General features: G+C 36.0%; 4 protein-coding genes across 8 annotated transcripts; 2 read left to right on the top strand and 2 right to left on the bottom strand.

Moving 5' to 3' along the window:
* Window positions 1–820: 820 nt before the first annotated feature.
* LOC18047323 (syntaxin-71) lies at window positions 821–3,824 on the top strand. 2 transcript variants are annotated; one of them, XM_024188480.1, is made up of 10 exons: window positions 821–1,083; window positions 1,194–1,319; window positions 1,409–1,574; window positions 1,670–1,755; window positions 1,900–1,968; window positions 2,060–2,104; window positions 2,542–2,604; window positions 3,331–3,407; window positions 3,544–3,574; window positions 3,621–3,824. In XM_024188480.1, the coding sequence occupies exons 1-9, from the start codon at window positions 928–930 to the stop codon at window positions 3,554–3,556; spliced, it is 801 nt and encodes a 266-aa protein (XP_024044248.1). In that variant the 5' UTR covers window positions 821–927; the 3' UTR covers window positions 3,557–3,574; window positions 3,621–3,824. The 2 variants fall into 2 exon arrangements, with proteins under 2 accessions (XP_024044248.1, XP_006444988.1); XM_006444925.2 differs by having other exon boundaries at window positions 3,544–3,824.
* Window positions 3,825–5,613: 1,789 nt separating this feature from the next.
* LOC18047322 lies at window positions 5,614–7,495 on the bottom strand. The gene is made up of 3 exons (XM_006444924.2): window positions 7,156–7,495; window positions 6,831–6,895; window positions 5,614–6,609 (listed from the first exon to the last, which is right to left on the bottom strand). Exons 1-3 carry the CDS (start codon window positions 7,306–7,308, stop codon window positions 5,973–5,975), a joined length of 855 nt encoding a protein of 284 aa, XP_006444987.1. The 5' UTR covers window positions 7,309–7,495; the 3' UTR covers window positions 5,614–5,972.
* Window positions 7,496–12,745: 5,250 nt separating this feature from the next.
* Window positions 12,746–13,508, bottom strand: LOC18047321 (E3 ubiquitin-protein ligase RHA1B). The gene has a single exon (XM_006444923.2). It carries the CDS (start codon window positions 13,345–13,347, stop codon window positions 12,838–12,840), a length of 510 nt encoding a protein of 169 aa, XP_006444986.1. The 5' UTR covers window positions 13,348–13,508; the 3' UTR covers window positions 12,746–12,837.
* Window positions 13,509–17,360: 3,852 nt separating this feature from the next.
* LOC18047320 (RAB6A-GEF complex partner protein 1) lies at window positions 17,361–27,492 on the top strand. 4 transcript variants are annotated; one of them, XM_006444920.2, is made up of 24 exons: window positions 17,361–17,663; window positions 17,767–17,874; window positions 18,211–18,359; window positions 18,953–19,034; window positions 19,187–19,602; window positions 19,742–20,174; window positions 20,260–20,483; window positions 20,790–20,985; window positions 21,155–21,300; window positions 21,375–21,549; window positions 21,669–21,722; window positions 22,194–22,373; window positions 23,061–23,173; window positions 23,482–23,664; window positions 24,212–24,269; window positions 24,821–24,880; window positions 24,975–25,016; window positions 25,145–25,272; window positions 25,368–25,503; window positions 25,585–25,662; window positions 26,064–26,180; window positions 26,805–26,867; window positions 26,964–27,097; window positions 27,182–27,492. In XM_006444920.2, exons 1-23 carry the CDS (start codon window positions 17,517–17,519, stop codon window positions 27,048–27,050), a joined length of 3,375 nt encoding a protein of 1,124 aa, XP_006444983.1. In that variant the 5' UTR covers window positions 17,361–17,516; the 3' UTR covers window positions 27,051–27,097; window positions 27,182–27,492. The 4 variants fall into 4 exon arrangements, with proteins under 4 accessions (XP_006444983.1, XP_006444984.1, XP_024045327.1 ...); XM_006444921.2 differs by having other exon boundaries at window positions 26,964–27,492; XM_024189559.1 differs by lacking the exons at window positions 24,821–24,880; window positions 24,975–25,016 and having other exon boundaries at window positions 26,964–27,492.
* The last annotated feature ends 366 nt before the right edge of the window (window positions 27,493–27,858 follow it).

Below are 27,858 nucleotides of genomic sequence, written 5' to 3'. Positions count from 1 at the left end.
ACATTAACAGGCCAACTTGCCAAACTAATTCATGAACTTTTAGTTTTTCGTGATGATTTTCAAGGCAACGGAGTTTCGAGACAACAAAAAGGCAATCATTAATCCACACAAACTTGCTCCCGTACAATCGAATAAGTTGGGTTATTGTCAGCTTGTGTCCTACGAACGGCGCTGCTTCTTTATTTATTATTTATTATTGTTTTTTTTTTTTTTTATCTAGTTGTTGATTCTAATAACGGATGACCGATGACTGTTCGGGCACCTCACATACCATATTTAAATGTTTCGCACTATTAATTGCATGAGCCACGGACTTGCTCTTTCTATTGTAAGTTTTGTTACCTACAAGTTTGTTTATCAATTTCTTACGGTATCTGATGATTGTCTTGTTGCAAATTCATTAACCGAATATTTATCGATCTTATCAGTTGAGATTAATTGCACGTGTCAATTTTATGGCCATTTGATGTCATTTCACTTCAGTCAATCAATCTCTTCACTCCAAGACAAATTGAGGGGTGTGCTATAGATAACATAGACATGGCCTTATGCTATAATTTATGAGTTCATTTGTAAAAGGGTCTCCTTAACAAGTTACAATCAAATGAAATTTATCTATTAACTTTTAAAAGACCTTGTGAAGGACTGATCGCGAGTAAAAACTAAAAACCAAAAAAAGCGAAAGTCAAATCGAATGTCTGACCGTACAATAACGCCAACTCCAGCATGCAATGGGTCCCGGCCCCCATGATCGTTTTACGATCCACGTGGCAAGAATCAGACGGAAACAGATATTACCAAACCCAGCCTAACCGCTCCCTCGTTTGACTTGCTGCGGGGACTCTCGCCTGCCTCGACGACGTCGTCCTTTCTTGTCTTTATTTTGAACTGAATTCGAAACCCATTGGGAGAAAATCAAAAGAGAAAATGAGTGTGATAGATTTGATCACAAGAGTCGACGCGATTTGCAAGAAATATGACAAGTACGATGTCGATAAACAAAAAGAGCTCAACGTCTACGGCGACGACGCTTTCGCTCGCCTGTACGGCGTCGTTCAGGCCGACCTCGACGCTGCTCTGCAGGTAACTTTATCTTCTTTGATTTAAACTTTAACAACTGTTTTTTTTTTCTTTTTTTTGGTTCCTTATTTGGGTTTAACTTTACAACTCTCAAAAATCGGAATTTTTTTTAGAAATCGGAGGCGGCAGCAACAGAGAAAAATCGTGCGACGGCAGTTGCGATGAACGCGGAGATACGAAGAACAAAAGCTAGGTTGCTTGAAGAAGTGGCTAAATTACAAAGACTTGCTTTTAAAAAGGTATTTGTTTCAAAAAAAAAAATTATTTCATTTCACTTAGTGAATTGTGATAGATCAATCTTGTATAATTGCATTCTTACGTTATTCAGGTAAAAGGGCTTTCAAAAGAGGAACTTGAGGCTCGAAGTGACTTAGTTGCTGCTCTCAAAGATAGAATTGAAGGGATACCTGATGGTTCAACAGCTGCAGCTAAACAAACTGGTGGTGGGACAACTTCGGCCTCATACACAGGAATCAAATTTGACACTTATTCAGGTACATATTTGTCTTAATTTATAGAGAAGAAAAAAAAAAAAAACACTAGTACTTAGTTTTTTTTTTTTTTTGATATTCCCTCTTTAATTTGTTAGGTGGGAAATTTGATGATGAATATTTCCAAGAAACCGAAGAGTCGAGTGGGTTTAGGCAAGAGTATGAGATGCGGAGAATGAAACAGGCAAGTGTTTTGTATTTGTGAGTTTATGGAGCTAGAATATGTTAAATAGTAGTATAATTTATTATGCAATTTAAACATTATTTGTGTTTAGATATCATGAGTTGAAAAAGTTCCAATTTTATATCTATTTGACACCTTTTTCAGGACCAAGGTTTAGATGTTATAGGGGAAGGTTTGGACACATTGAAGAACATGGCTCATGACATGAATGAGGTTTGCTCTTGTACCTTTCTCCCATTTCTTGTGTTATAAAAATAGTGGAATCAAATGTTGATTTTCGTCATTCTGTCTGTACTTTGTGCAGGAAATTGACAGGCAAGTGCCCATGATGGATGAAATTGATGAAAAGGTAATCCTTTATTCCTTTGTTGGTATCTCCCAATGTGTGGTGGGAGCATAGCATTTATTAGGAGTAGGAAAACAGATCTCTCTTGGATGGTCCTCTTTTCAAGATTCTGGTAGCTATGTCTTGATGCGAACTTATTTTTTTCCACTGCTTGGTGATTTTGAGGTGAAATTTTCCATGTATTTGTTTCCCTTTTAAAGAATGTACTATTTTCATAATTGTATTTAATCAAATTGAGAAGTCAATGACGGTCAACTAATTCAAAGAATAGAAAATCCTTGCCAAAATTGGGTGTCCTCTAGGAATATTTTTTGGTATTGGTGAACAACATTAAAAATAAAATAATAAAATAATAAAATTTGAAGTCCACATTCAATTACGTATTCTGCTTTGAAGGGATTAACCTCACTGATAAATAATTTTATTTGAACATCATTCAGGTTGACAGGGCAACCTCTGATCTGAAAAGTACCAACGTGAGACTCAAGGATACTCTAACCCAGGTAAAGATATTATATATCACTAAGATCTTTTGGTTGCAATTTTATATGCAAACCCTAATTCAAATGCAGAAGCCATGCCCTCCTTCCCCATTTTTATGCCCTTAGTGTGTGTTTGGTATGGCTTTTGAAAAGGTCGTTAAGTGCTTTTTTTATTCCAAAAGCACTTATCAAAGTTTTTAGTGGTGTGTGATTAAGAAAGGAGTAGAAGTTTTGGGCTCTCCAAAAGCTATTTTGCCTCTTTTTCCACAATTTGGGCTTTTGGGCTTTTGGGATTAGATGCAAAATAGCTTTTTTATTTTGTATATAATGTCAAAAATGACCTAACACAGTTTTGTTAATTTCAAAGGACCCTTATATATATGTATATGTAAAATCCCTAAAATCTTGTTTGTTGAATTTGAACACCGAAGAAATGTGTAATTTTCATATAAATTGATAGTTTGGTTGCATTTTGTAGAAATTTGTATGATTATGAAATTAGTTCTTTGTATATCTTTTTTGGTAATTTAACAACTTAAAAGCACTTTTAGTGTTGTAGAACCAAAGAGCCTAATAATTCAAAAAAGCTTTTTCAATTGACAACCAAACATCCTATGACTTTTTGTCAAAAGCTCTATTGGAAAAACCTCTTTTTAGAAAAGCTCGACTCCTGTAAGCTCTATTCAATAAGCTCAACTATACAGCGTCGTTACTCTCATTTCTGTTTGCTTATTGATCTTATTTCAGCTGAGATCCAGTCGAAACTTCTGCATTGATATCATCCTCTTGTGCATAATCCTAGGAATTGCTGCCTATTTATACAAGTAAGTAGCTTGTGTTTTACTTGTATCATTTTAACAGTGAAGTTTGATATTAGGTTGAGACATGAGCAAATCTAAATTAGGTCATTATTGATGATGAAAACTTATCATGTTTGCGGTATCCTTTTGTTTGTTGCAGTGTGTTAAAGTGATGTTGGTGTTCAAGCAACATCTTCCAGATGCAGTGTGTTAAAGTGATGTTGGTGTTCAAGCAACATCTTGCACGACTACCCTACAGTGTATTTTATTGTACATGATTTTCCCCGTGGCTTTTGGCTTCTCTTTCCTATCTCTGTACGATCCATATGATCTCCATACCTTAGGAATTTCGATGTATGTGTAATATTTAGCAGCATCTATCTATATCGAGTCTTAACATTTTAGCAAATACGGAATGGTAACTATCTAATTTTCTGGTCATGATACGAGTTTCTCCCTTTTGAGTAAGCGGAGTTAATAGACAATTGCCTCATTTCCCAGAAATATAAAATAAAATCTAAATCCGGTCTACCCATCGGTCTTTTGGGCTATATAATAATAATCTTCAATTGCTGATTCTCAAGATCATTGACGGTATATTCAATTTCTTCATCTCGTAGGCTTCAAGCTCAAGTAATTCCATTCAATTTAAAATATGGAAATTTACAAATTTATGCCGTGGCCCATTCATTCATTGTTACTTGAATTGGTTAGGGCAGATTTTCTTTCGTCGAAAATAATAATGCAGAGTGAGATTTGAGAACGAAGAGGATAAAAAATAATAACAAAATGTGTGTCGCAGGACAACAGGGCACCCGTCAGGCCAGTCATGAGCCCCGACTGAGCACTGTGCGAAAACAAGGTCACAATTTACAAATTACGACATGTTGAATGTCGGAGTCCCTTTTCTCAAGTGTGCTCCACGTGCTTTCGGAGTGCGTGGATTATTACAATAATTAGAAAAAGAAAATATCTCTTATATACTCTGTTGGTAATTTGCTTCTGTCGATCGACAACAGCATAAACCCGAAGGATCCTGTACTTTCTTTTGTACTCGAGTAAGTTAGCAAATGAAACCTACATATTTGATTGTGACAGTTTTTAATCAAACCGGATTAATTCTTGTGGTTATACTAATTTTGATAGTCCAATTTTTCTGGGCCAAAAGTGCCATGTTTGTTTTTATTTATTATTTTTGGTGTTATCAACCTAATTAAAGATTCATTTTCCTCTGGTTTACTTGTGTACAATATCAACGTTAGATTTTTAACAATTATCGTCAAACCGATTATAGAGTGCGTGACTTGTGTAATCCATTCTATTTATTGACCGGATTATGCTTTTCGGACTTGTATCAGAATCTTTTTCTCGTTTGTGGAGGCGTTGTAGACTGAATTTGGTCATGTAAAAGTCAACGAAGCTAGTGAATTCATCCTTGCAATCGATTATCTGTTGCTTATGTGAATGCGACAATTCCCGCATACAAAGAGGTAACTTAGTCATTTTGCAAAGGTAATAGCACTTATTAATCACGTTACAACTTACCAGTTAGAGTTTATTCTTTGTTGATGTTTGTAAATACTGAATAGAGTAATAATAGAGAATCTACTCTGAGCTCATCTTAATCCATATAAGAATAAATAAAAGTTGAACTAATGATAAAAAAATGGATACATATGATTGATATGGACAAACTCGGATTATTCTTCCATTCCAAACATAAGATATATATTAAATAAAATATTTTTTTTATAAGAGAAAAATTGCATTAAGTAATTGTTTTTTTAGAATTATTTTAACAAAAAATATTCTCAAAATGGTAATACTTATTTATCCCTTATTGCATGTATAAAGTACAAATAATATTGTTTAAATTAATGTGACAAAAAATAATTGCTTGATTGAAAATATAAATAGTAAAAACAAATCATATGGTTCATATGAATTTTTACTCAATTAATCTTATTATTATGTTATATCAGTTTGTACAAAAATATTTGTGATTGTATTATTTGTCAAAAAAAGTTTTATAAATAGATATATTTATATGCAATAATTTAACCCAACTCTTTATTATAAATTTCGTAATTGAAAAAATAAAGTGCTGAAATTAGGAACAACAAAAGAAAATAATGTGAAAATAGATGAAATTTTAAGTCCACGTGATTGTCACATTACAAATTGAAATTGACCAAACCTAATAATTATTTGAAAAGAAAATGATTCTCTCCATAGATTGCATGCACGACTAAGTACAAGTAACAAGATCTATGCAAAACCTACTGCAAATTGTAACATAAAGTGGAAATTTACAAAACTACCCTTACATTTCAAAACATCGATTTAGTACACAATCCCTTCGGTCTACTGGAGTCACACCATAGAAAGACCGCCACTGCCATGTTAAAGAGTAATTCTAATCATAAAAAAAAAAAAAAGGTCCGAAAACCAGTAACCCTAACCACTTACCCAAAGTTAAAATTAAAAAAAAAAAAAAAAAAAACGATAATCATAAAACATTCGATACTAAACACAAAAACAAAAGAAACCCAGCATAACCCAGCATCCGTGCGATCTACAAACCCTGGCTCACATGAGAGATTTTAATGATCTTGCTTTCACAGGCTTCCTCGTTCTCTTCTTTCCACTATCTCCATTCTCGTCATCCTCGTCATATTCATCATCAACAAAATCAAATTCATCATTATCAATTTGTGAGGAAGACGACGGCGTTTTATCGTTCGGTGGGGTATTCTCGTGAGCTTCTTCGGCTTCGCATTTTTTCTCTCCAATTACTCTATCCCCTCTCCTTTTTCCCCACGAAGGCCCAAACCCAGAATAATAGTAAAATTCGTACGGATTTGAACTCGACGACGAACCCTTCTTCGCTGCCCGAGCTCGGCCTCGTCGACTGAAGGCCACTGCCTTGTCAGGTTTCTTGATAGAGTGGGTAACAGAAGAACAGGTGCCGTTGCTGTAAGATTTGAGCAAAGATAAGTGATGGTCGCACAAGTTGTGCCCGTATTTGGGCTCGTTTCTGCAGTGCCAGCCCTTGCCATCTGTCTTTATGCAACAAGCTGGAGGTTTATAATCATTATCGAGCCCAAATTCGTCATCCACTTTAATTTCTTCGTTACTGTCGAACACATTCTCATTATCGTCGACAACCATTTCATCCACTTTGAACATTACTGCCTTCTCTTCTCCGTCCATCAACGAAGCCACGCTGCGCGTATATGCAACATATTTACAATCACAAACACATTGAGGCTCGCTACCCATCACAAATTTTTGGATAATTACTGCCCTTTTGTATTACTATTCGAAAATGATGAATTACAAAAAATAAAAAAATAAAAAAATAAAAAACCCTAACACTCGATGAAGATAAAAATATGAGACAAAATTGAAACCAAAGATTCGATTTGAAGAAGAATAGTTGATTACCTCTCAACAGCGCCCATAGATTCCCCGAAGCTCCCATTTCCTGTGAAGCTATCTTCTCCTTCGAACTGAGAAGCAAAACGCAGAAGAATAAGAGCTGATAACACGCGATAATAGCGAGAAATGGCAACGATCCATTACCCTAATCGACTGTTTGAATGTGAATACACGACAAAAACGAGAAAATTTAGGGTTTTAATGAAACCCTAATGGAGTGTGTTCACAAAACCCTAGAACCCGGAAGTGAAAATGCAGATAAATGGAGGGTAAAATACAGGAGGGTTTCGATAGATCTGTGATAATATCAACAACGAGAAAGTAAACTCACTTGATAAATTAAAGATGGGCAGCTGTCTTGAGAGAAAGGAATCACATCCCATGGCGACTGGTTCAGCTGGCACACGTGTGTCTGCAGAGTCTCTGGTGTTGAAGCGTGCGAAGGCAATATCGAAGAGAGCTTCGCGTTCTTGCGAATCCTCATATTCTAAGATAGATAATAAACAGGTATAATAGAGACCGGTATTTATATTTAGATCTTAAAAGCTTCTTTTTATTTTATCTTATTTTATTCTTTTTTTTTGTGTTTATAATTTAATTTTTTTTCTCTCTCTCTCTCTTTCACAGGCGGGTCTCTCTCTCATGGTTTTTTGCAGATCTCACAGAACTCGATAATCAGGGTTTCTTAACTTTCTGTTGCTTTCTCGGCCCTTCATATGTTTCGTCTCGTTTTCTTTTTCTTGACAATCTTGCCCTTTTGTTTTATATTTATTTGCGGAGATTTCTTTGGGAGTAAAAAGAAAGCTGCCGCTATTACACGTCACGATAGTTGTCCAAAGCTATTTGTTTTTCTTTTATAAGAAATTATCACGTGCAGCCCACTTCCATGATAAGCTACGTACAGATTGAGCATTACTTGCCCAGTTGAATATATTTCAAGGATTGTATATGCCGATACTGGAAGAGTCAGTCTCCTTTTATGTGTTCCACTTCTCCAACAGTAGGCCTGCGTAAAGGGGTATTATGGAGAATTCGTTGGTTTAAAAAGGGTGAGATGGTTCAGAAGATCCTGTAACCTAACATCTCCGATTCTTTCCTCCTCGAACAGAGAGGGAAGGAATGAAGCGTGGAAGAGACGCGCTAATGTGCACGCGCGGTGAAAGGAAGTCGCAACCACGTTTGGCCCACGTCAAAAATGAATTTGATGTGTAGGCTAAAGGAAGGGAACCCCAGCAACGGCTGTGATGTCTTTGCGGACATTAGAGCTTTCAGGGCATAAATGCAGCGAATAATCCAGAGATTAGGTAATGCCAATGTGTGTTTGTGTGTGTGTATATATATATATTTTTTGGAAAGGGGTGACACCAGGCAGACGTGTCACCCGGCAGGACAATCTTTAGCGGAAACTAAGAGGTAATTAAAATTAGAACGATGAAACAAAGTGCGCTAAGGACCTACACCGTTCTAAACTGACCCACCACTTGCCGCTGCAATTGGCCTATAAAACATAACTAAATTCTATATATTATCCATTTTGGCCTATGTATCATCTGCATGTAAACAAACAATCGTTCCAAAATTGAGCTAGGTTGAGTGTAATTTTTTACTCATTAATTTTATTAGGAAGTTGAATTCCGAAAAGTTTTAGACGGATGGTAATTTTACTCCCCAGATGCCTTGACGTTTGTATAAATGCCCGATAATTCAGAAACCAGCAGAAATGCTGAGAATAGCCCTTCAGATATTTTTTTTTATTTTTCTTTTTCCCCCTTAATTTGGTTCAGCTCAGTACTGTAAAAGTACAATATGTTAATTAATTAGACTGGTAAAGAAGCGGTATCAGAGGTGAACCCTGCCAGCTAATACATCGCGCCTCCTTTGCAGCCTGCGTATCAGTATCACGTAGTGATTTTTTTCACCCTGAAGCTCATATTCCGGTTATTCTTCTTGCGTTCACATAATTCACAAGAAAGAATTTATAACAGAACCGGGTTAGGATTTCTGTGTTTTGGGGTCAAAAGAATGGGCTTGGCCCAATAGAAAAACCGACAAAAAAAAAATAATTTTGAATTGATCATGAAACAAGAGACTAGCTGATATTTAGCCACGTTATCTTTGTATTCTCCCCGTACACACATTGTTGAATTAATACTGATGTGTATATATATATAATAGTAGCCAATTTAGCACGAAAAGCGCACCTTAATTGGAGAGAAGAAGGTTTCTTAAATGAAGTAATGTGAAAGCTGTCCGGTACATGCATAATTAAACTACCTGGGTGATCACGTCAACCGACATCTTTTTAAATCCAGTGCTGTGCATAGACATGGTGACCGGGAATAAAATCTTTTATTTAGCAGATCATCATTCATCATCATTCCTCGAGCCTCGAGTGAGATCGGTGCAAGTGTAGTATTATTTGCTTGGACCCTTTTCTTCAAGACCTAGATTAGGGTTTCTACAGGGAGTCTGGTACACTGCACGATAGTTTATATCTGAATTCATCGAAGAAATTTAAACGAATTCTTAATCATATATAACGGCATAAGTCACTGACAACTGATATTTCCCAATAGATATAGTCATACAACCTTTTTAAAATTAATACAAGATATAAGACCCTGAAAAAGCCCCCCCAAAAAAATATATATACACAGATCAAAGGTGTGAGGAATCATTAATTGCGGATCATTGAATCATTCATTCTCATCGCCGTCCAATATATCTTGAGTCTGCACACTTGATAGTTGCTGGAATCTTGGAGCAGTGTTTGATTTCTTTTTGAATAATTTCTTGGCGTAGATAGCACCTCCTACAACAGCTCCCGCTGAACATGAAAAGGCCAAGAACCCAACCATCCACTGTAGAATAACAAAATAATAATAATAAGAAGAAATCCAGTGACTTAGCTTCAGCCTTGACATGAAGCAAAAGGGGTATTCTCAAAACTGGTTTGGGAAAAGATGAACTACACCCACATTAGCATTGTTGCTGATTTTGTCTTGGGGATACCTGGCTATGGTTAAATTTACAGAAGAATCGGAAACAAGTATTAGAGATACGTACGATACTCATCAGAACAACTATAGTTAAAGTTTTAAAATGAGATTGTTGATGATAAAATTGAAGTGTTAATTATATAACACAAGCAGAATGAATGACCTGTTTGTGATAGTGTTGGGAGAGAGCAATCAGCACTTCCTTTCCAATCAGGAGGGCAATCGCAAGCATTATGTACTTGAGATAGAGCCAAGCATTGAGCCTCATGAAAGCAGAATATCTGACCACAAGGAGTCCCAGAATGCTCACAATGCTCACCTGCATACCCTGCAGGGCATTTGCAGTCATACATCTCCCCCTGAACTATCTCTTCACATTTCCCTCCATGCTCACACCAAAATTCGTTTGTTCCATCACACATTGTCATCTCTTCGTCACAAAACTTTCCCCTGTGTGTATTCCATTTTCCAAACACAAACACACATAAATATATGCATCTTGGCTATGCTCTAAGAATGGATCTATAATGATGAGATCATCTAAGGAATTAACGATGATCATTAATTGTAATAACATACGTACCCGAGAAAGGGGCGATCGCCGTCTAAGATCGTGGATGGATCAGGAATATTACAAATGCAAGCACCGGTGCTGTTGCAGGAACCCGTTTTGCATCTACTGTCATCACATGGTAGATCAGATTTTACGCTCAGCATAAAAGATCCAAGCAACACGATAACAGCTATAGTCCTTTTGTGCATAATTAAATCCTTTTGATCTTGTTGTGGACTTCTCTAGATCTTCAGACTTGAGAAATGATATATAATAGAAAGTAAGTTTTGATTTAACTATACGAATGAGAGAGTCTTGGGGTTTAAGCAAAGTGGAAAGAGTGAGGAAATGAATATGATGATGGGGGGTTTGTTTATGTTTGTGAGCTGAAAATGAAATTAAAACCGTCAGAACTCAAACGGGAAATTCAGTCAGTTAAATATTTCGTGCGTTAGACTTGACAATATTTGTATTTCCTTGGAACGACTTCAAAGATGGCTATGAATTGGTAGCTATTACAGGGTGTTTTTTGTAAATTAGCAAAATGGTTGTGTCTTCGTTCAGGATTCTGTTAATGAAGTCAAACGACGCTCGGTAATCATAGTATATATACTACGGGAGTATCAACCTATGGAAGTCGTCAAAATCGACGGCTGACGTTTATCGAGGTTAAAATGATATGGGCTTGGACTGTAGAATTAGACAATAATTTGGCGATCGTAAGCCCAATTTCAATGGCAAAATCTTTTGGGTCGAAAGATTTGCATTCATCACTAGCCACTCAAAGTGTGCTTTCATTTCACACAATGGAAAGTTTTGTTTTAAACCAGAGGACACTAAAAAAATTAAAAAAATAAAAATTAGGGGTGGATACGGCTCTTTTTTCTTTTTTTTTTTTAAATCGAACTGAGGTGAATCGAATAGATATTTTAAAAATTACGAACCGAATCTACATGGTTCAATTCTAGTTATGTTCGACTTTTTTTTTTAATTTTTAACCCTTAAAATCTTTATTTTTTTATTTATTTAGACAAACCAATTAGTTTTCAGTTATTTTTCAAATCTAATCAAACCACCGTTTGGATTCGGTTTATTCATAATATCAATTTGTTTGCCCCCCCCCCCCCCCTCTTTAAAGAAGAGTAGATGCAAATTAATATGGTGTACTTAAGTGGGGTAGAGCATTGAATATTATTATATCTAGGCCGTAATCATTTTCACAGATTCAACCTCTTAGTAAAAGCAATATTAAAGATTCATTTAGGATCTCTCAATCATTACTGTGGTTTGGCACTTTCCATCTTTAAAATGGTTTCATTAAATCTTCACCATGGTTGATTATAAATTTACCACCCAACTTGTCGCATAGGATACCCTTGTTTTGTTTCCCTTTCTTTAAAATACAAAAACATACAGGATCCAAGACCGTTTAAGCTTCTATATGTATGATAATTATATAATGATTCAGATCATAGCCGTACCCGTAGATAAAATTTGGATGATCAGCACAGAGAGGCCTGTACCTCGCTCCTCGAGTAAGATAGAAATTTGGACAGATCGATTCAGATGTCATGTGGCAGAAGTTGCCCCAGTTTCAGGTCTTGTTACCAGAAGCCAGCTTGGAAACTTATAGATCACAGTTACAGAGCCTGGTGAAGTGATCGCTCAGGCACAAAGTCCAATTTCAACATTATCATTCATTATGTAGAGACATGAATATCACAATACACCCACCAGCTTTAATGCAATAGCTTCGATTCAAGTAATGCTACACTTTGAAATATAATTATCACTGAACATCACCCTTAATCACTAATTTATTTTACCGTACCACACCCTCTGGGTTCTTTAACCCCACGTATATACGAAAGAAAAGTAAAAAAAAATCTTAACAAATTAACTATCATCAATATTATTATATCTGATCAAATTCATCATGACGATCCACTGTCAGATCCTGACAAAATCCTAACAAACCGTTCAGCCAGCCACCTACTTGACGAACTTTTTACTCTACTATTAAGTATTAACAATCTAATGTTTCATATGATAGCCTTTTTTTAACATTAAAAAATCTTATGAATTACTCCAATTTACAGCCTGCTGCCTCATAACATAAAGCTATTGAGATTAAACAAACCTTAATAAGCTCAATTTTCTTTCCCCTTTTCCTTAAAGGGGTAAGTAAATTTATCTATAAAAAAAAAAATCACCGCGTCCAAAAAAAATATACCATTGAAAGATAAATTGTGAGAATCTAACATAAAAAAATGATGGAAATAAAAAGTTCAACGAAGAAAAAAAAAAAACATCCATGATATAACGAAACTTTGTTTCTTTCATTTATTTCTTAAATTTGTTGTATTGCTACGTGCCAAATTTTCATTTTGTTGATGAAGTATATACAAAACTCATCGAACAAAAACTAGCTATTTCATCAATTCTAACCCTACAAAGATTTCTACAACTCCGGAACCGAACTGTACTCACTGAAAAGATCATCAACACCGGAAGCAGCCCAGAGCCGTTGATTAAACTCCTCCTGCATCTCGTCGGGCACAAAGGGTGTCCTACAAAGCGGACACGTTTTCTGATCATGGTCCATCCAAGGGTCCAGGCACGCCCTGTGAAAAATGTGCTTGCAGTTCCTCAACCACCTGATCTCTTCTCCGCCTTCAAACTCGTACAAACAAACCGCACAATTCTCGGGCGGGTCTCCGTTGACCATCTCCAGGTCCTGGAACTTGATCACTGGCAGGATTTCTCGGATCAGGCGAGCGGATACAGGCGCGTTTTCGGGTATTCGGGTCGGAGAGTTGTCGGGCCAAATGACGTCTGTTTCAAGAAAATCAGATAGACCCAGATAGCGAAACAAGCAGATAATGATGTTCCTGATGAAACCCAGAAAGGAAAGCGTGTGTACGAAGAACTTCGGCAAGAATACTTCTGTGTACCCGACTGGGAAACCCATGGATCACGTAAAGCAAAAGAGAAAAATTTGTTCTCAAATCCCAAATGGAGAGCTTGGATTACAAAGCCTTATAAAGAGAGTTTTGAGAGAGAGAGAGCGGAAGCTTCTGTTTCGGCTACTGGTGGTATTGCATAACAATTATTTCTAAATGACTAATAATGCTTTTGCCGATCTTGCCTCTTACCATGAAGGTGATAAAGGCACAGGCTGTGATGTAGGGGTTTATGATAGACCAATAGGAATCGATGTGAGGAGAGTCTTTCTTGGAGGGCCTTTTATTGGACGGTGAGAACCGCTAATTTTGTGGGTGGTGGTGATTTTGATATGAAAACTGATATTTGGTCATTTACAAAACAACACCATAATCAAAATCACAATATTATAATATAAATAATTTTATTATTTTATATGCTACAGTAATATGATTTTATTTTTTTGGGTCTCAATAGATTTTAAAGATTAGTACACTCATGACATGGGGAAAGGCTGCGTTTGGCCTTCGGTTCCAGCATTAAAAAATGGTTAGCTGCATACTTTTTTCACACGTGTCACGTGCTGCAGTTGGAAGTGTTCACGAAGGTTATAGTGGACGCCTAATCATCTATACTATACGTGGTTAAATTATCATTTTCATAATTGGCTCTGTCTGTACACTAGAGGTTAGCCACTAGGTTATTTTAATCACTTAAATCACAACTCCAAATGAGATTTTATCATCTCCGCAATCTTTGCAAATGTTCAATGGAGATTTGCATTATTTGCTCATATCTAGACCGCTAACATGAAATGATCCATGAAGAAATACAATAAAGAAAACATATTCAATTGTATATATATAGAAATCGCCCCTATCGGTTAGATACAGATTAATATTTCCTCCTAAAGATATATGACAAGCACGAGCAATCTCATCGGAAATGCAAAATGGTCCTGTGATTCTTACAAAGCTTACCTAAATAATATTGAAAGCCTGGAACCAAAATTGTTTAATTCTCATGGCAATGTTCGGAGGGCTCCAAGTCAGTTGTGATCTATACAGAGTGGAGGGCTTGGTTATTTGAAGAATCAAAGCAAAGATCCGTTCAGAAATCATGGATTAAAGTCGCATTAGTGATTGATAAAGTTATTTATGTCCCATTACAAAATCACAATTTGCACACCATAGATTGAAGTATTGCTCATATTTCTTTCATGATTCTATTGCCGCTACACTATCTCATCTCCTATGCTCTATATTATAAATATATATATATATATATAGTTTTTCTTTAGTGTAGATACCTTTTTCTTATGTTTATATACTATCAAATCATGATTATATATATAAAGATTTTTTTTAAATGAACATAATCAATCATTTATCACGATATTAATTTGTGTTCTAACTTGAAAGCCAAAAAACATACTTGTTAGGAGTAGTAACTATATAGCAAATGTTAAAGTGAAGAATGAATGAAGAATGTGTTTTGAAGTGATTCATTGTATTCAAAAGCACTTTATCCATTGATTCTTAAAAAAAAAAGAAAAAAAAAGTTGTATGCGAATGTTAAGAAGCTTTCAAGTACTAAAGAAGAATATTAATGGTTTATTTTCAAACCATTCCATCGTAGTATGTAGTAGTAGACATACAAGGGGCAAATATTTCATTCCCCAACTTGAATTAATGTTGCTTGGCTGTGAACAAAAGGAGAGGAAATGAGGCGTTTTTGCATAATATTTCTTTTAGGTGATAATTTAGTGCATATATTCAATAAAAAAGGGGGAAAAAAAGAAGAAGAAGGTACAATAGCATTATGCATATGTAAAATACAATTAAATGAGGAAAATTAATTAAAAAAGAAAAAGAAAATGGGGAGGAATGATCTCCAAATTAATACAATTTTTTTTTGTTTTGGGGGGGGGGGGTAAGTGCAGTCGGTAATGAATTGAGATACAGTGGCGTGAACATGATACAAAGAGAGAGAGAGTGCGGAGGTCCATGGAACATGAAAGTGGTAGGCCATTCACGAAGAGAACATCGATACGACAAAATTCGTCGGTGGTGCGAACCCCGGCCAACCAGCAGACCATCATGGATGGATTATGACACTCTTGACACTATTATATATTTTCTTTTCAGATGAATGCGCCCATGCATCCAGATCCAAGCCCTCATTACAGGACTTTTGCTGTGCCTTCCCACGCCGAGACACTCATGGCCCAATTGCCTCTAACGTACCCCCCCGCCTAACTCATGTCACATACAAATTTCCTAATTCTACACACACACACACACACACACACACATGTACGTATATATAGCCATGCTATGTGAACGTGAATTGTGAACTCCCCAGTGACTATATAGTACTGTCGATCTTACTCGAACCATATCATAATAATAATTATAGTATATAATTCTGTATTCCTATTACAGGGTTATATAGGTAATAGACCGGTGAGGTTTGGTGCAACTAATATCTCATGTTTAGATAATTATAAAGTTTTGATGTGAAATAAAGAAAGTGGTTTCTTTGTAATGTTGATGAAATTTGATTACAAGGGGCCTAATGTAATGCATAACCGAAATGTCCGGGGACCCCAAGTTTGATCTCTGTCTCCTTCTTCACTAATATCGCTCTCACCCTCGACTATTATCTTATCTTCTCTCTAGTGTTGGGGGCTCGTACTTTTTTGACTCTTGATTTGAATTTTTGAACAATTCATTTTTGGTGGTTTTCATCTGCTCTTTAGTCCCCATCTTATAACTACCCCCTTTTGTTAACACCACCACCACCACCACCATCATCATCATTATTTTTTAACGCAGCCAAGTTTCATCATGTTCATCGACTCAATTAATTAAACAAATTGCTTGCTTTTTAATGCTGAGTACCATTTACTCCCTTACAGTTTTTATAACATTCAAAAGTCCTCATGGCATAAAAAATTTAAGGAAAAAGAAAGAGTAAATAGATCGTTTACTTAATAATTTATTTTAGAAATACAAAAATGTCTATTTATTATAAGAAAAACGTTTCAAAAATAACAAAAAAAAGTATGAGAAGAATATCATTTTATTAATTTTTTATTTACCAAAAAAAATATTTTTCGTATTTTTAGTACTTTAATTTTTTTAATACGATTTATTTATAACAAGAGTAATAATATAAAATTTTGTTGTCAGGAACCATATATATAAATTTCATTAGGAAGAAATAAGCAGTCTCCCCTTGAATGTGCACGCACCGTATTGAATTCAAACAGTGTTGATTGTTACTGGATTGGCCAACTTATTGGGTTAAAATGGGCTTTGTTCTCGGGCAATCCCCTATTTTTTTTTATCTGAAAACATTTTGAAGGCTACGTGCAAAAGGAGAGCAATTGCCCACAAGGACTCTCTACATCAAGGGGCTTGCCTCTCATCTTTACCCAGACTCACACGAGAATGAATATAAATACACGATGTGTTAGGATCGCCCATCAACTAGATATAGGACTAGTTGCTGGTTTATTGACCCCAAGACACCCCTGTCACAGTTTTGAAGGAGAATAGAGTCGCCAGTGCTACAGTCTGAAAAAGAAAGCTAGGAATTTGTATCTCCAAACTTACAGTTACGTCCTTGAAAATTACCGGAGGAATGCTTTGGAAGACGTACTTTCTAGTAACTTTCTTGGAGATAAAATTTTTAATTCAATTTAAATGTTACATAATGAGATGAAATATAGGGTTTAATAGCGCCACTGGCAGTGGCCCCTCTAATGGTGGACGTGTAGCCCAAATTGGTCTCGTGTTGTCCATTTCCAAGTATAGGCCCAACAACCATGAAGGCCCACACAGATCTTTTTGGCACCCAATGTAAGTCAGAAGTCCTTCAACACAGATCAGTATAATTGCCACAACCCAATGGTGAAGGATTTACTCCAACATAAATTTGGACCCACGGGCTTAGCGTCCATTTCACCGATTTATGTTACAACGTCAATTTTTCCATGAACGAAAAATTACAAAAGCTTCACATGTTAAAAAAAATAATAATAAAATAAAATAATGAAAAATAAAAATCTTCCGTGGATCTTGCCAAATGAGATCTACTGAAATGCTCATTCATTCGAACTAAAATGTTTCAGATCTCTTGATTCTGTAAGGTCTCTGTAACAAGAAAACAAAGTAAATAAATTAGATCAAAATGTATATGGCATACGGATGGCCGCAGGTGATTCCACTGGAGCAAGGACTCTGTCCATCGTCTCAGCAGATCATATACTTCAAAGTTAACAATGGATTGTTACTTATTGCGTCTCCTTGTCACATCGAGCTCTGGAGCTCTTCTCAGGTATTTCTTTAGCATTTATGTTTACAAATTTTTAACAATTTTAGGGTTTTGGTTCTGTGCAGTGTTTTTTTTTTCTGAATTGGGAATTGTGGATTATTTACAGCATAAAGTGAGATTAGGGAAATACAAGAGGGATTCGGAGTCAGTGCAAAGAGAGGGCGAGAATTTGCAGGCGGTGTGGAGCCCCGACACCAAATTGATTGCTGTTGTTGTAAGTTTTCATTTGAATCCATCACTAATTTTAGTCATATATATAGTTCAGTTCAACTGATTAGCTATTCACTGTTACTCTTACAACTGCTATACAGCTGTACATGTATGTTTTAATCAATGCTTTATGTGATGTTATTATCCTTGTGGTCATAGCTTTTAGGATATAATTATTAGTCTTTTTTACTCGTATGTGATGATTTGTGACTTTGATGATGTACCATATCTTGGCAACCTAATTGTCATCTTGATTTTGTTTCTTTTACGTATAGATACAAGGCAATGATGTATACATGTGCCACTTTAGTGATTAACTGTGTTTCTTTTTTGTTGGCAGACATCGTCTTTATATCTTCATATTTTCAAGGTCCAGATTACAGAAAAAAGTATACAAATCGGAGGAAAGCAGCCTTCTGGTTTGTTTTTCATTAAGATCTCTCTTGTTCTGAATGAGCAGTTGCCTTTTGCGGAAAAGGGTTTGTCAGTGTAAGTTCTTGAGCTAACCTCTTTCTTTATCTTTCTGTTCTCCTTCTTGCTCTATTTGTGATTAGTTCGTATTCTCTGTTGTCTTGAGTTTCAAGAATCTAGACTTTAATGGGAGTTTGAATTCTGTATTTGGACGTTAACAGGAGTTGATTCAAATGTATAAATATTCAGATTCTATTGGTTTTGAGGAACCACTCATTATATAATCTATGTTAGGTATGTCCATTGGAAAAAAAATGTCCATTTAATTTAATGGGTATACATTTATGTGGATGGGCGTTGTTTCTGGTGTTCATTATTTGTACGTATTGGGAAGTCACAGCATGAATACCTGTATGAATATAATCATGTCAAGGGCTCATAATTGTTACATTTAGGACACAAGATGCTACTTGAAATTTATTCTGCATCTATATTGTTGAGAAATGTCGACAATTGCATATATAAAATCTGGTTTAGTTTACTTTATGCTTCTTTTGTTGGTTTAGGTTGATTGAGCTGATGTATGTTTACCCTTTATGGCACTAGTATGATAATTGTACGTATTTGTTCTCAAATCTGATCTTGCTAGTCCTGTTGCGTGACTTCGTCAGGAGCAATATTGTCAGTGATAACAAACACATGCTACTTGGGCTTTCAGATGGATCTTTATATAGTATCTCATGGAAGGGGGAGGTAATCTGAATATGATTGGCGTTAGCTGTTCAGAAGTTACGGTGTCATTAATCTTTCTGCTTTAGGGTGTTGGGTCATTACTCCTTTGGGATCATACTACGTGGTAAAATTATTTTCCAATTTAACTTTATACTGTTTTTTTTTTCCTACAGTTTTATGGAGCTTTTGAACTTGTCCACTCTTCTAATGATAGCAGTGTGGCTGCTTTGTCCCACCATTTTCCGAGCAACGGTCTTGCTTCTGTCGACACTTCGGGAGCTTTTGTGTCTGATCATAAATTTCCCATAAGCTCTGCTATCATTTGGCTGGAGCTTTGCCTACCTATGAGGTTGCTATTTGTTTTGTATTCGAATGGACAACTAATGTCATGCTCTGTGAGCAAGAAAGGCTTAAAGCTAGCTGAATTCATTAAAATTGATAAAGAGTTGGGTTCTGGTGATGCTGTGTGTGCTTCAATAGCTCCAGAGCAACAAATCCTTGCTGTAGGTACAAGGAGAGGGGTTGTTGAGCTCTATGACTTGGCAGAATCAGCATCACTTATTCGTACTGTGTCTTTATATGACTGGGGGTAAGCCCGTAAATGTCTATGTGAATGTACTTTTGTTTGTCATTTGGTTCATTATCCTGCTGTTCAAATGTCCTCTGCTTGACATTACATCAGGCTTTATCTCATGAAGAATGAGAGAAGTTTATTATACATTTTGCAGATACTCCATGGATGACACTGGTCCTGTTAGTTGTATTGCTTGGACACCTGATAATTCTGCTTTTGCTGTTGGTTGGAAGTCAAGAGGACTTACAGTTTGGTCCGTGTCCGGATGTCGTCTGATGTCAACGATCCGTCAAATCAGTTTAAGTTCTATATCCTCTCCCATTGTTAAGCCAAACCAAGACTGTAAATATGAGCCATTGATGAGTGGCACCTCAATGATGCAATGGGATGAATATGGATATAGGCTATATGCAATTGAGGAAGGATCTTCAGAACGAGTTCTTATATTTTCCTTTGGCAAATGTTGTCTTAACAGAGGGGTTTCTGGCATGACATATGCTCGTCAAGTAATTTATGGTGAAGATAGGTTACTAGTTGTGCAATCGGAAGATACTGACGAACTCAAAATTCTACACCTAAACCTTCCAGTTATTCACGAAACTTCAATCTCTACAATTGGTTTTCACTTGATATAATATTTGTATCCCTGATACAATCTTGTTTTTTGCCCAGGTTTCTTATATCTCCCAAAATTGGCCTGTCCAGCATGTGGCTGCAAGCAAGGACGGAATGTTCTTGGCAGTTGCTGGTCTTCATGGGTTAATCTTATATGATATACGGCAAAAAAAATGGCGAGTATTTGGAGATATTACTCAGGAACAGAAGATTCAGAGTAAAGGTTTGTTGTGGCTGGGGAAGATCATTGTTGTCTGCAACTATATCGATTCTTCTAACACGTGAGATTTTTTTTTTTAATGTATTCTATTGTGGATTCTTTGAAGTTGTCTTTTCATCCTTCAGCTATTTGAAGTATTCTTTTAGACTTTGCATAATAGTCAAAATGTTTGGTTGAGCCTTGCTGCCGACCTTGCTAGCTGCCAAGGCATTTTCCCTTTACACATCAATCAGGATCTAGGCCTTGGTTGTCCACAGGTGTTAACAGTGTGGATTCTATTCTGTTTGAGTGGAGCAATCTTTTTTCATTATTCTTATTATTTGGTTGGAAAGGATGGAAATTTTGCTGAAGTATTGACTCATTGCAGGTATGAACTGCTCTTTTACCCAAGATATCACCTTGATCAGAGCTCGTTGCTATGTCGGAAATCATTGCTTGCTAAACCAATAGTGATGGATGTCTATGAAGATTATATTCTTGTGACCTATCGCCCATTTGATGTCCACATATTCCATGTGAAATTATTTGGTGAATTGACACCTTCTACCACTCCAGACCTTCAGGTAAAGGAATGTTTCAGATGTGCTTTGATGAAAATTTGGTTAGAATTGTCGAATGATACTATTTTCCTGGTAGATTTGTGTTTGTAAAGTTAAAAATTGTACTCTGGATGAGACTGCTTTAATGGAACTTTATTCTTCATTCATTTTTAAGTGATAACATGACAAACAGCTTTCTACAGTACGAGAACTTTCAATCATGACTGCAAAGAGCCATCCCGCTGCTATGCGTTTTATCCCCGATCAGGTTCCAAGAGAATGTTCTTTAAACAATCATGTTTCAACTTCTTCTGACATGTTAGCAAGGGAGCCTGCGAGGTATGGATCTATGAAATGATGATTAGAAGTTTTTGTGCTCTATATGCCTCTGAATCGATACGTCTATTTGCTAGATGTTTGATATTGAGAGCAAATGGGGAGCTTTCACTTTTGGATTTGGATGATGGACGAGAAAGAGAGCTTACCGATTCTGTTGAATTATTTTGGGTTACTTGTGGTCAATTAGAGGAGAAAACGAGTCTAATTGAAGAAGTTTCATGGTTGGATTACGGATACCGAGGAATGCAGGTAACCAACTACTAAGTTCTATCAATTTCCTCATGTCTAGGGTTTATAAAAATTCAACTCTGTTTTCCGTCATGTTTATCCGTCTGATATAGAATCTTGCTGGAAGCTTATGTTTACAGGTTTGGTATCCATCTCCTGGTGTTGACCCTTATAAGCAAGAGGATTTCTTGCAGGTATGCACCATTTACATCTGTTTTTTTTTTATCCTCCAGCCAAATGATTCTTTTCATCATAGCATATGATGACTTTTCATTTGTGTAGTTGTGCATTTTTCATTCAAGATTCTGTCAGTTGAAATAAAAGAAGGAAATGGTCCTTGCTATATATAGTTTAACATTAAGAGTTGTTACTAGGGTTTATTTTCCATTATTCTTCTCTTTTTAACGTTCTGGTTTTTCTTTAATATAACTAGAATGATTTTCCATCTTCTCTGTTAATGAAGACATTATTTCCTTTCCTGGTTGAATCTTTTTTATTATCAGTTAAATATTATATGTATTTGCTTTAGCTATTGAAATTTCAGAAGATTTTGGAAGTGAATCTATGAAAAGTAATTATGTTAAACTTGAGATATTCTGATCTGGTTGGCAATCCATATAGTCCATATACCCAATTGGTTAACTCACTGAATGTTTATCTTCTAGTTGGACCCGGAGTTGGAATTCGACCGTGAAGTGTACCCTCTGGGGCTTCTTCCAAATGCAGGTGTTGTTGTCGGTGTTTCTCAAAGAATGTCATTTTCTGCATGCACAGAGTTTCCATGTTTTGAACCAACTCCACAAGCGCAAACTATATTGCATTGCCTTCTTCGGCATCTCCTTCAGGTATCAGTATGAATTTTTATTTTTTAAATCTAGTATAGGAAAGTTAATGACCTTGTTGGACGGAATTGAAGTCTTATTCACATCGACCTTGTATGCTTGAATGGAAAGCTACAGCCCAAATTACCAATAATGGTAAAAATTGATTGACTACGCAATCGGTTACTAGGTAGTTAATCAGCAGGGCCAGCATTTTTGACCTGTTGAACTTATCATGGCAGTTGGTTTTATATTGTCAGGAGAAATATCCACTGCTTGTACCTGTTGGGAATTTAACTTATTTGTCATCAATTGCCGTCAACCATTGAGGCTGTATAATTATGAATCCAAAATAAGAATAAAATCATGCTCATGTCCTGCTCATGGAACAATGATATTGTACTGGCTGGTGTTATATGGGAATGGATAGTTCTTTGATTAACTTATACAAATAGAGCACTTAAGCCAAATTGCTTTCTGTTATGTATTAGAAAACTGGAGAATTAGTTTTGAGCGGACTGCTAGGTCCTTCTGAGCATGTATGTACTTTCTTTGGTTCTTATTTATTAGTTTGCCTAATGGCTCCTGTCGAAATGCTGGCCCTGCTGATTACAAAATTCAATTCAGTTTACTAGTTGATTGCCTATGTATGATGTTCTGTATTAGATTCACGATATTCATTCTGGATCTATTTCTATTTTTGCCTGTCAGAGGGACAAAATTGAGGAGGCATTGCGGTTGGCTCAATTGTCTGCAGAAAAGCCTCACTTTTCACATTGTCTTGAGTGGCTTCTTTTTACTGTATTTGATGCTGAAATTTCACGGTATGTGTATGATGAGAAACCCCAAATGTAATCATTGATCGATATTGACATGGTTTTTCTGATTCTCAGTTATTTAACTTTGCACAAACCCCACCGTACTTCAAGGAATGCACTCTTAAGCAATTGCTGAACTTGTGAAATATAGTTTATTTTAGTTATTTGTTGTGGTTGTATGTATTTTCTTGGGGGGGGATTTTTTGGTTACACTGTTCTGGCATCTATTTGTGTTCCCAAAGCTAGAATCAGATCTTAAATTCATGTGTTTTTTGTGTTAAAAGTTTATTTTTAAGATGCAAACTTTGTTGCAGGCAAAATATAAACAAGAACCAGATCTCAATACCTAAACGTGCTGCCAGCTTCTCTCTTTTGGAGAAGACTTGTAATTTCATCAGAAATTTTCCTGAGTATCTTAATGTGGTGGTGAGTGTTGCAAGAAAAACTGATGGTCGACATTGGGCAGACTTGTTCTCTGCTGCTGGAAGATCAACAGAGTATACCTTTTACTTACATTTACTTATTTATTTTCTTCCTCATTTTTGAAGGGTGGATAAAAAAGTGTTCTATTTTATTTTACATTTGTATGATATTTGCATAATTCTTGATCAGACATGGAGGTAATTATGTAACTGAATATTAAAGAAACGAGGGAGACAAGTCTTCTGAAAAAGATTCCTTCTTGCAAAAGGCTGTTGATCTCTTCCCTATTCTTCTATGCTCATCTTGATGACCTGTGAATATGGAGTTTTGGTTTTTTGGACAATTTTTTAGTGTTCCTTTCTTTCTGTTCTCTACCATAGTGCTGGATTGAGACTTTGTGGATATTGCTGAAACTTATATTGGTGTTGGCTTTCTTAGAGAATTTGGGTGGCCTTTTTCCTTGTTCTCTTCCAATTTGGTTGTCCGAGGTCTTTGTGAACATTGGCAGATGTGTTTTTGATGAAAGATTGATTGTAATTTTCTTGTAATGCTGAATCTGCTACCGTACTGCTTAATGGAAAAAAATTACTAAAATGACTGCATATTGTGTATTTTTAATAGGTTGTTTGAGGAATGCTTCCAGAGAAGATGGTACCGCACTGCCGCTTGCTATATTCTTGTAAGATCTACAGTCTCTCTCTCTTGGCCAAGGAAGAATTACAGCCTGCTTGTTCAATTATGTTAGGCCTCCCTAACTATAGGAATTTCTTGCCTTCTTGGTCCTGTACAATTTTTCTCCTATAATAAGCTTTATTTAATCTCAATTTTCCAAAATGGACCATTGAATACTGTTCTTCAGTGTGATTATGTTTCCTTTTGTCCGGCAATCAATCTTATGTCCACATCACATGGGCACACTTTAAATTTGGGATCTGATACAACAGTGAATGATTGCATGTCCAGTTTGTAAATTGTTCAGTTTGTATAACAGATGGGCACACCTTAATTTGGCATCTGATACAAAACCGAATGATTGCATATTCTGGTTAAAACCTTTACACCATTTTCATGATGGGTTAAAGGTCATGAGGAGACTTATGACCAAGTAGGAAATAGGAATTACATCCCCGTTTTGTATCAAGGATTGGCAATGATGAAATAAGTTTTAAACTAGCTGATTAGCCGGGCCAATAGGTAGTTAGGTTTTCATTGCTTGTATCAATGTCACAGGTGATCGCTAAACTTGAAGGTCCTGCTGTCAGTCAATATAGTGCCTTACGTTTATTACAGGTAGGCGTGGTCTTCTGCATTTCAAACTTTATTTTCTCTTTGTTTTTCATTTTCTTTGTGGTTATCCTTAACAATGATTGTCAACCATATGCAGGCAACTCTTGACGAATGTTTATATGAACTCGCTGGGGAGCTGGTATCAGTTTTAACATGATCATAGACTCTCTTAATTGGAAAAATGATACCTAAATGTTGCACAGGAATGACCTTTTTTTTTTTTTTTTTCCCTCTCTCTCTCTCTCTCTCCCCTCTCTCTCCCCTTAGGTGAGATTCTTACTAAGATCTGGAAGGGAATATGAACAAGCATCTACTGATTCTGACAAACTATCTCCCAGATTTTTGGGCTATTTTCTTTTTCCTTCTAGTTATAGGAGGCCATCTTTGGATAAAAGGTTGATGTGCATTCCTATGAGCAGTTTTGCATGTATCTGAACCGACCATCTTGACATTACTAATCATATTTACTAGGCTTTTCTTCTTTGGGCAGCACCTCGTTCAAGGAGCAGAGTCCAAATGTTGCTTCTGTTAAGAACATCTTAGAAAGTCATGCTAGCTATTTGATGTCAGGAAAAGAACTTTCCAAGCTTGTTGCATTTGTAAAAGGCACTCAGTTTGATTTAGTGGTGAGAAAAGTTTTTAGAGCCTTTGTTTCGGTTATGTGATATTTTAAAGTGATCTTATTAGTTTGCTAACATTTACTACAGGAATATCTTCAACGTGAAGGACGTGTTTGTGCTCGCTTGGAGAATTTTGCTTCAGGACTTGAACTAATTGGGCAAAAGGTATCAATATCTGTCAATTTTTCACAGCTCACCTTATCAGTCTCCCTGTAGCATATATATGTCAAAATGTGACGTTTTCCTCTTGGATTGTTTTTCTATTTTTTCCTTTCAAAGCTGATGCTGTAAATATTTTGTTTGCAAAAGATTTTAAAATGTAATTGAGTCAAGATGGTTAGATATTTTATAACTTCCTTTTTACTCTTAACTGGATTTCTATGGAGTTATAGCATTAACATTAATTTTTCTTTCAAAAGTGATCAACTAGACACTGATGAGATATCTCACTTTTGAATTGTTCAGCTCTCTGTAATTTCATTACTATTATATGCCATGAGGAATTGTTGAATTATATTTATCTTGGCATTTCTTTATTGACTGAATCATCTTTTATAATATTCTAGCTTCAAATGGGCACACTGCAGAGCCGGTTGGATGCAGAATTCCTTCTGGCTCATATGTGCTCTGTAAAATTCAAAGAGTGGATAGTGGTTCTGGCAACTCTTTTGAGACGATCTGAGGTATAATGCCACCCTGTTATTGCTTTTGCTTTATTCATTTTACCTTGCAGTAGTTTGGAACTTATGAGAATCTCAAAATTATTGAGTCACAATTGAGGATCTGAACTCCTGTAAAAATATATGTATTATCATTGCATCTGATGCTTCAGGTGGAACTTAGTTCACTGTGGAAAGGAAAATTATAAAATGTAAGCGTAACGAGATGCTTTTAAGAGAAAATTTCACTGAGATTTTTCTGACGAGTTTTGCTTGGCCATCTCATTTCAAGCTGCTTTTTTTCTTTATATCATCTCAGTAGTGATAACTATAACTCATTGAATTTGCTAGCATCTTTTGCTGGTTGTTTATTTTAAATGAGATTATGGCGATAAAGCTTGGAAACTCAAAAAGTACTAAAACTTAATTAGTGTACGATCATTCTTCAGGCATCCAAAGATGATTGCATTACAAATAGTTAATTTTGAGCCAGTATAAATAACTATTATCTTATATAGATGCATCATGATAGGTCGGCACTAGCGTAATCACTTCAATTCCCCTGAAGCTGTTACCTGATTTATTTTGTCAGTGTGCATCAGAATAAGTATACTTGCAAATTAAGATTTTCCTTGTGGCTCTACGCAGGTACTCTTTGATCTTTTCCGGCATGATATGCGATTATGGGAAGCATATGCCATCACCTTACAGGTATTCTTTTAATCTTTTAGATCAGTGCTCAAGATGACATTCAAATTGGCTATTATATTGTGCAAAATTTACCATGCTCTTGTTTTGCTTATTCAGTCTTACCCTGCATTTGCTGAATACCATGATCTGCTTGAAGCCTTGGACGAAAAGCTTTCATCTGTTGTGGATTCTGCAAAGAGATGAGGGTAGTTTTTCTGATGTTGTTTGGCAACAGATTGGGACTAATTAAGGTAATTTTCTAAATGGCATGTGCAATTCTCTGGCGAATGATTCTGTTCAGAGTCCTAAGTGATGAATGAACATCTGCCTATCAGTTCTAAGTGAAGACAACGACATGGACAGCAAGTCATGGGAATGACTGGGACCTCCCTTTTGTTATTGTCCCCATCAATCCATCAGACACTCAGTTAATTCATGTAGATAAAGGAGGTCTATGCATAGTAAACTGTCTCGAGAGTTCTTTTTTTTTTTCCCCAATTTTTTTGACAAGTCTGGAAAATGTTGATATTGTCTGTATTGTTATGGATTTATTATGGAATTGTCCTAAGTTTATGGAGTAATTGTAAATAAGAACTTTAAAGATTCAGTTCAAAGAATTCAAGTGAAAAGGTAGAGGAAATTAAGCTAAAGCAGTAAGTCTTCGTTGTGCTTCATTCGATTGTATCTAAATTACAATTGTTGGTGGCCTCATTTATAGTGAAGTTCCCACCGTCCATTTGCATGCAAAACATTCTAAACATTTAAACGTATAGAAATTAATAATCTAAGTCTTTTGTAAGTAATGCATTATGATATAATAAAAGTGAAATTGGGGTAGAAAATATTGACAACGCGTATAAATGGAAATGAAAGCAATTATTACCAAATAAAATCACCTGATTCAAATCACGGGCTCGAGTAAAGCTGAACATGACATTTTTGGTTGTTAATGACTGTAGTGAGCTCCCGGTAGTGGGTCATGCTCCATGCCCATTATAAATGATGATAATCG

The sequence above is a fragment of the Citrus clementina genome, unplaced genomic scaffold (genome assembly GCF_000493195.1).
Source record: "Citrus clementina cultivar Clemenules unplaced genomic scaffold, Citrus_clementina_v1.0 scaffold_3, whole genome shotgun sequence".
In the NCBI taxonomy this organism is placed as follows: Eukaryota; Viridiplantae; Streptophyta; class Magnoliopsida; order Sapindales; family Rutaceae; genus Citrus; species Citrus x clementina.
The sequence above is the reverse complement of the archived record's forward strand: the minus strand, read 5'-3'. Positions and strand labels throughout refer to the sequence as shown.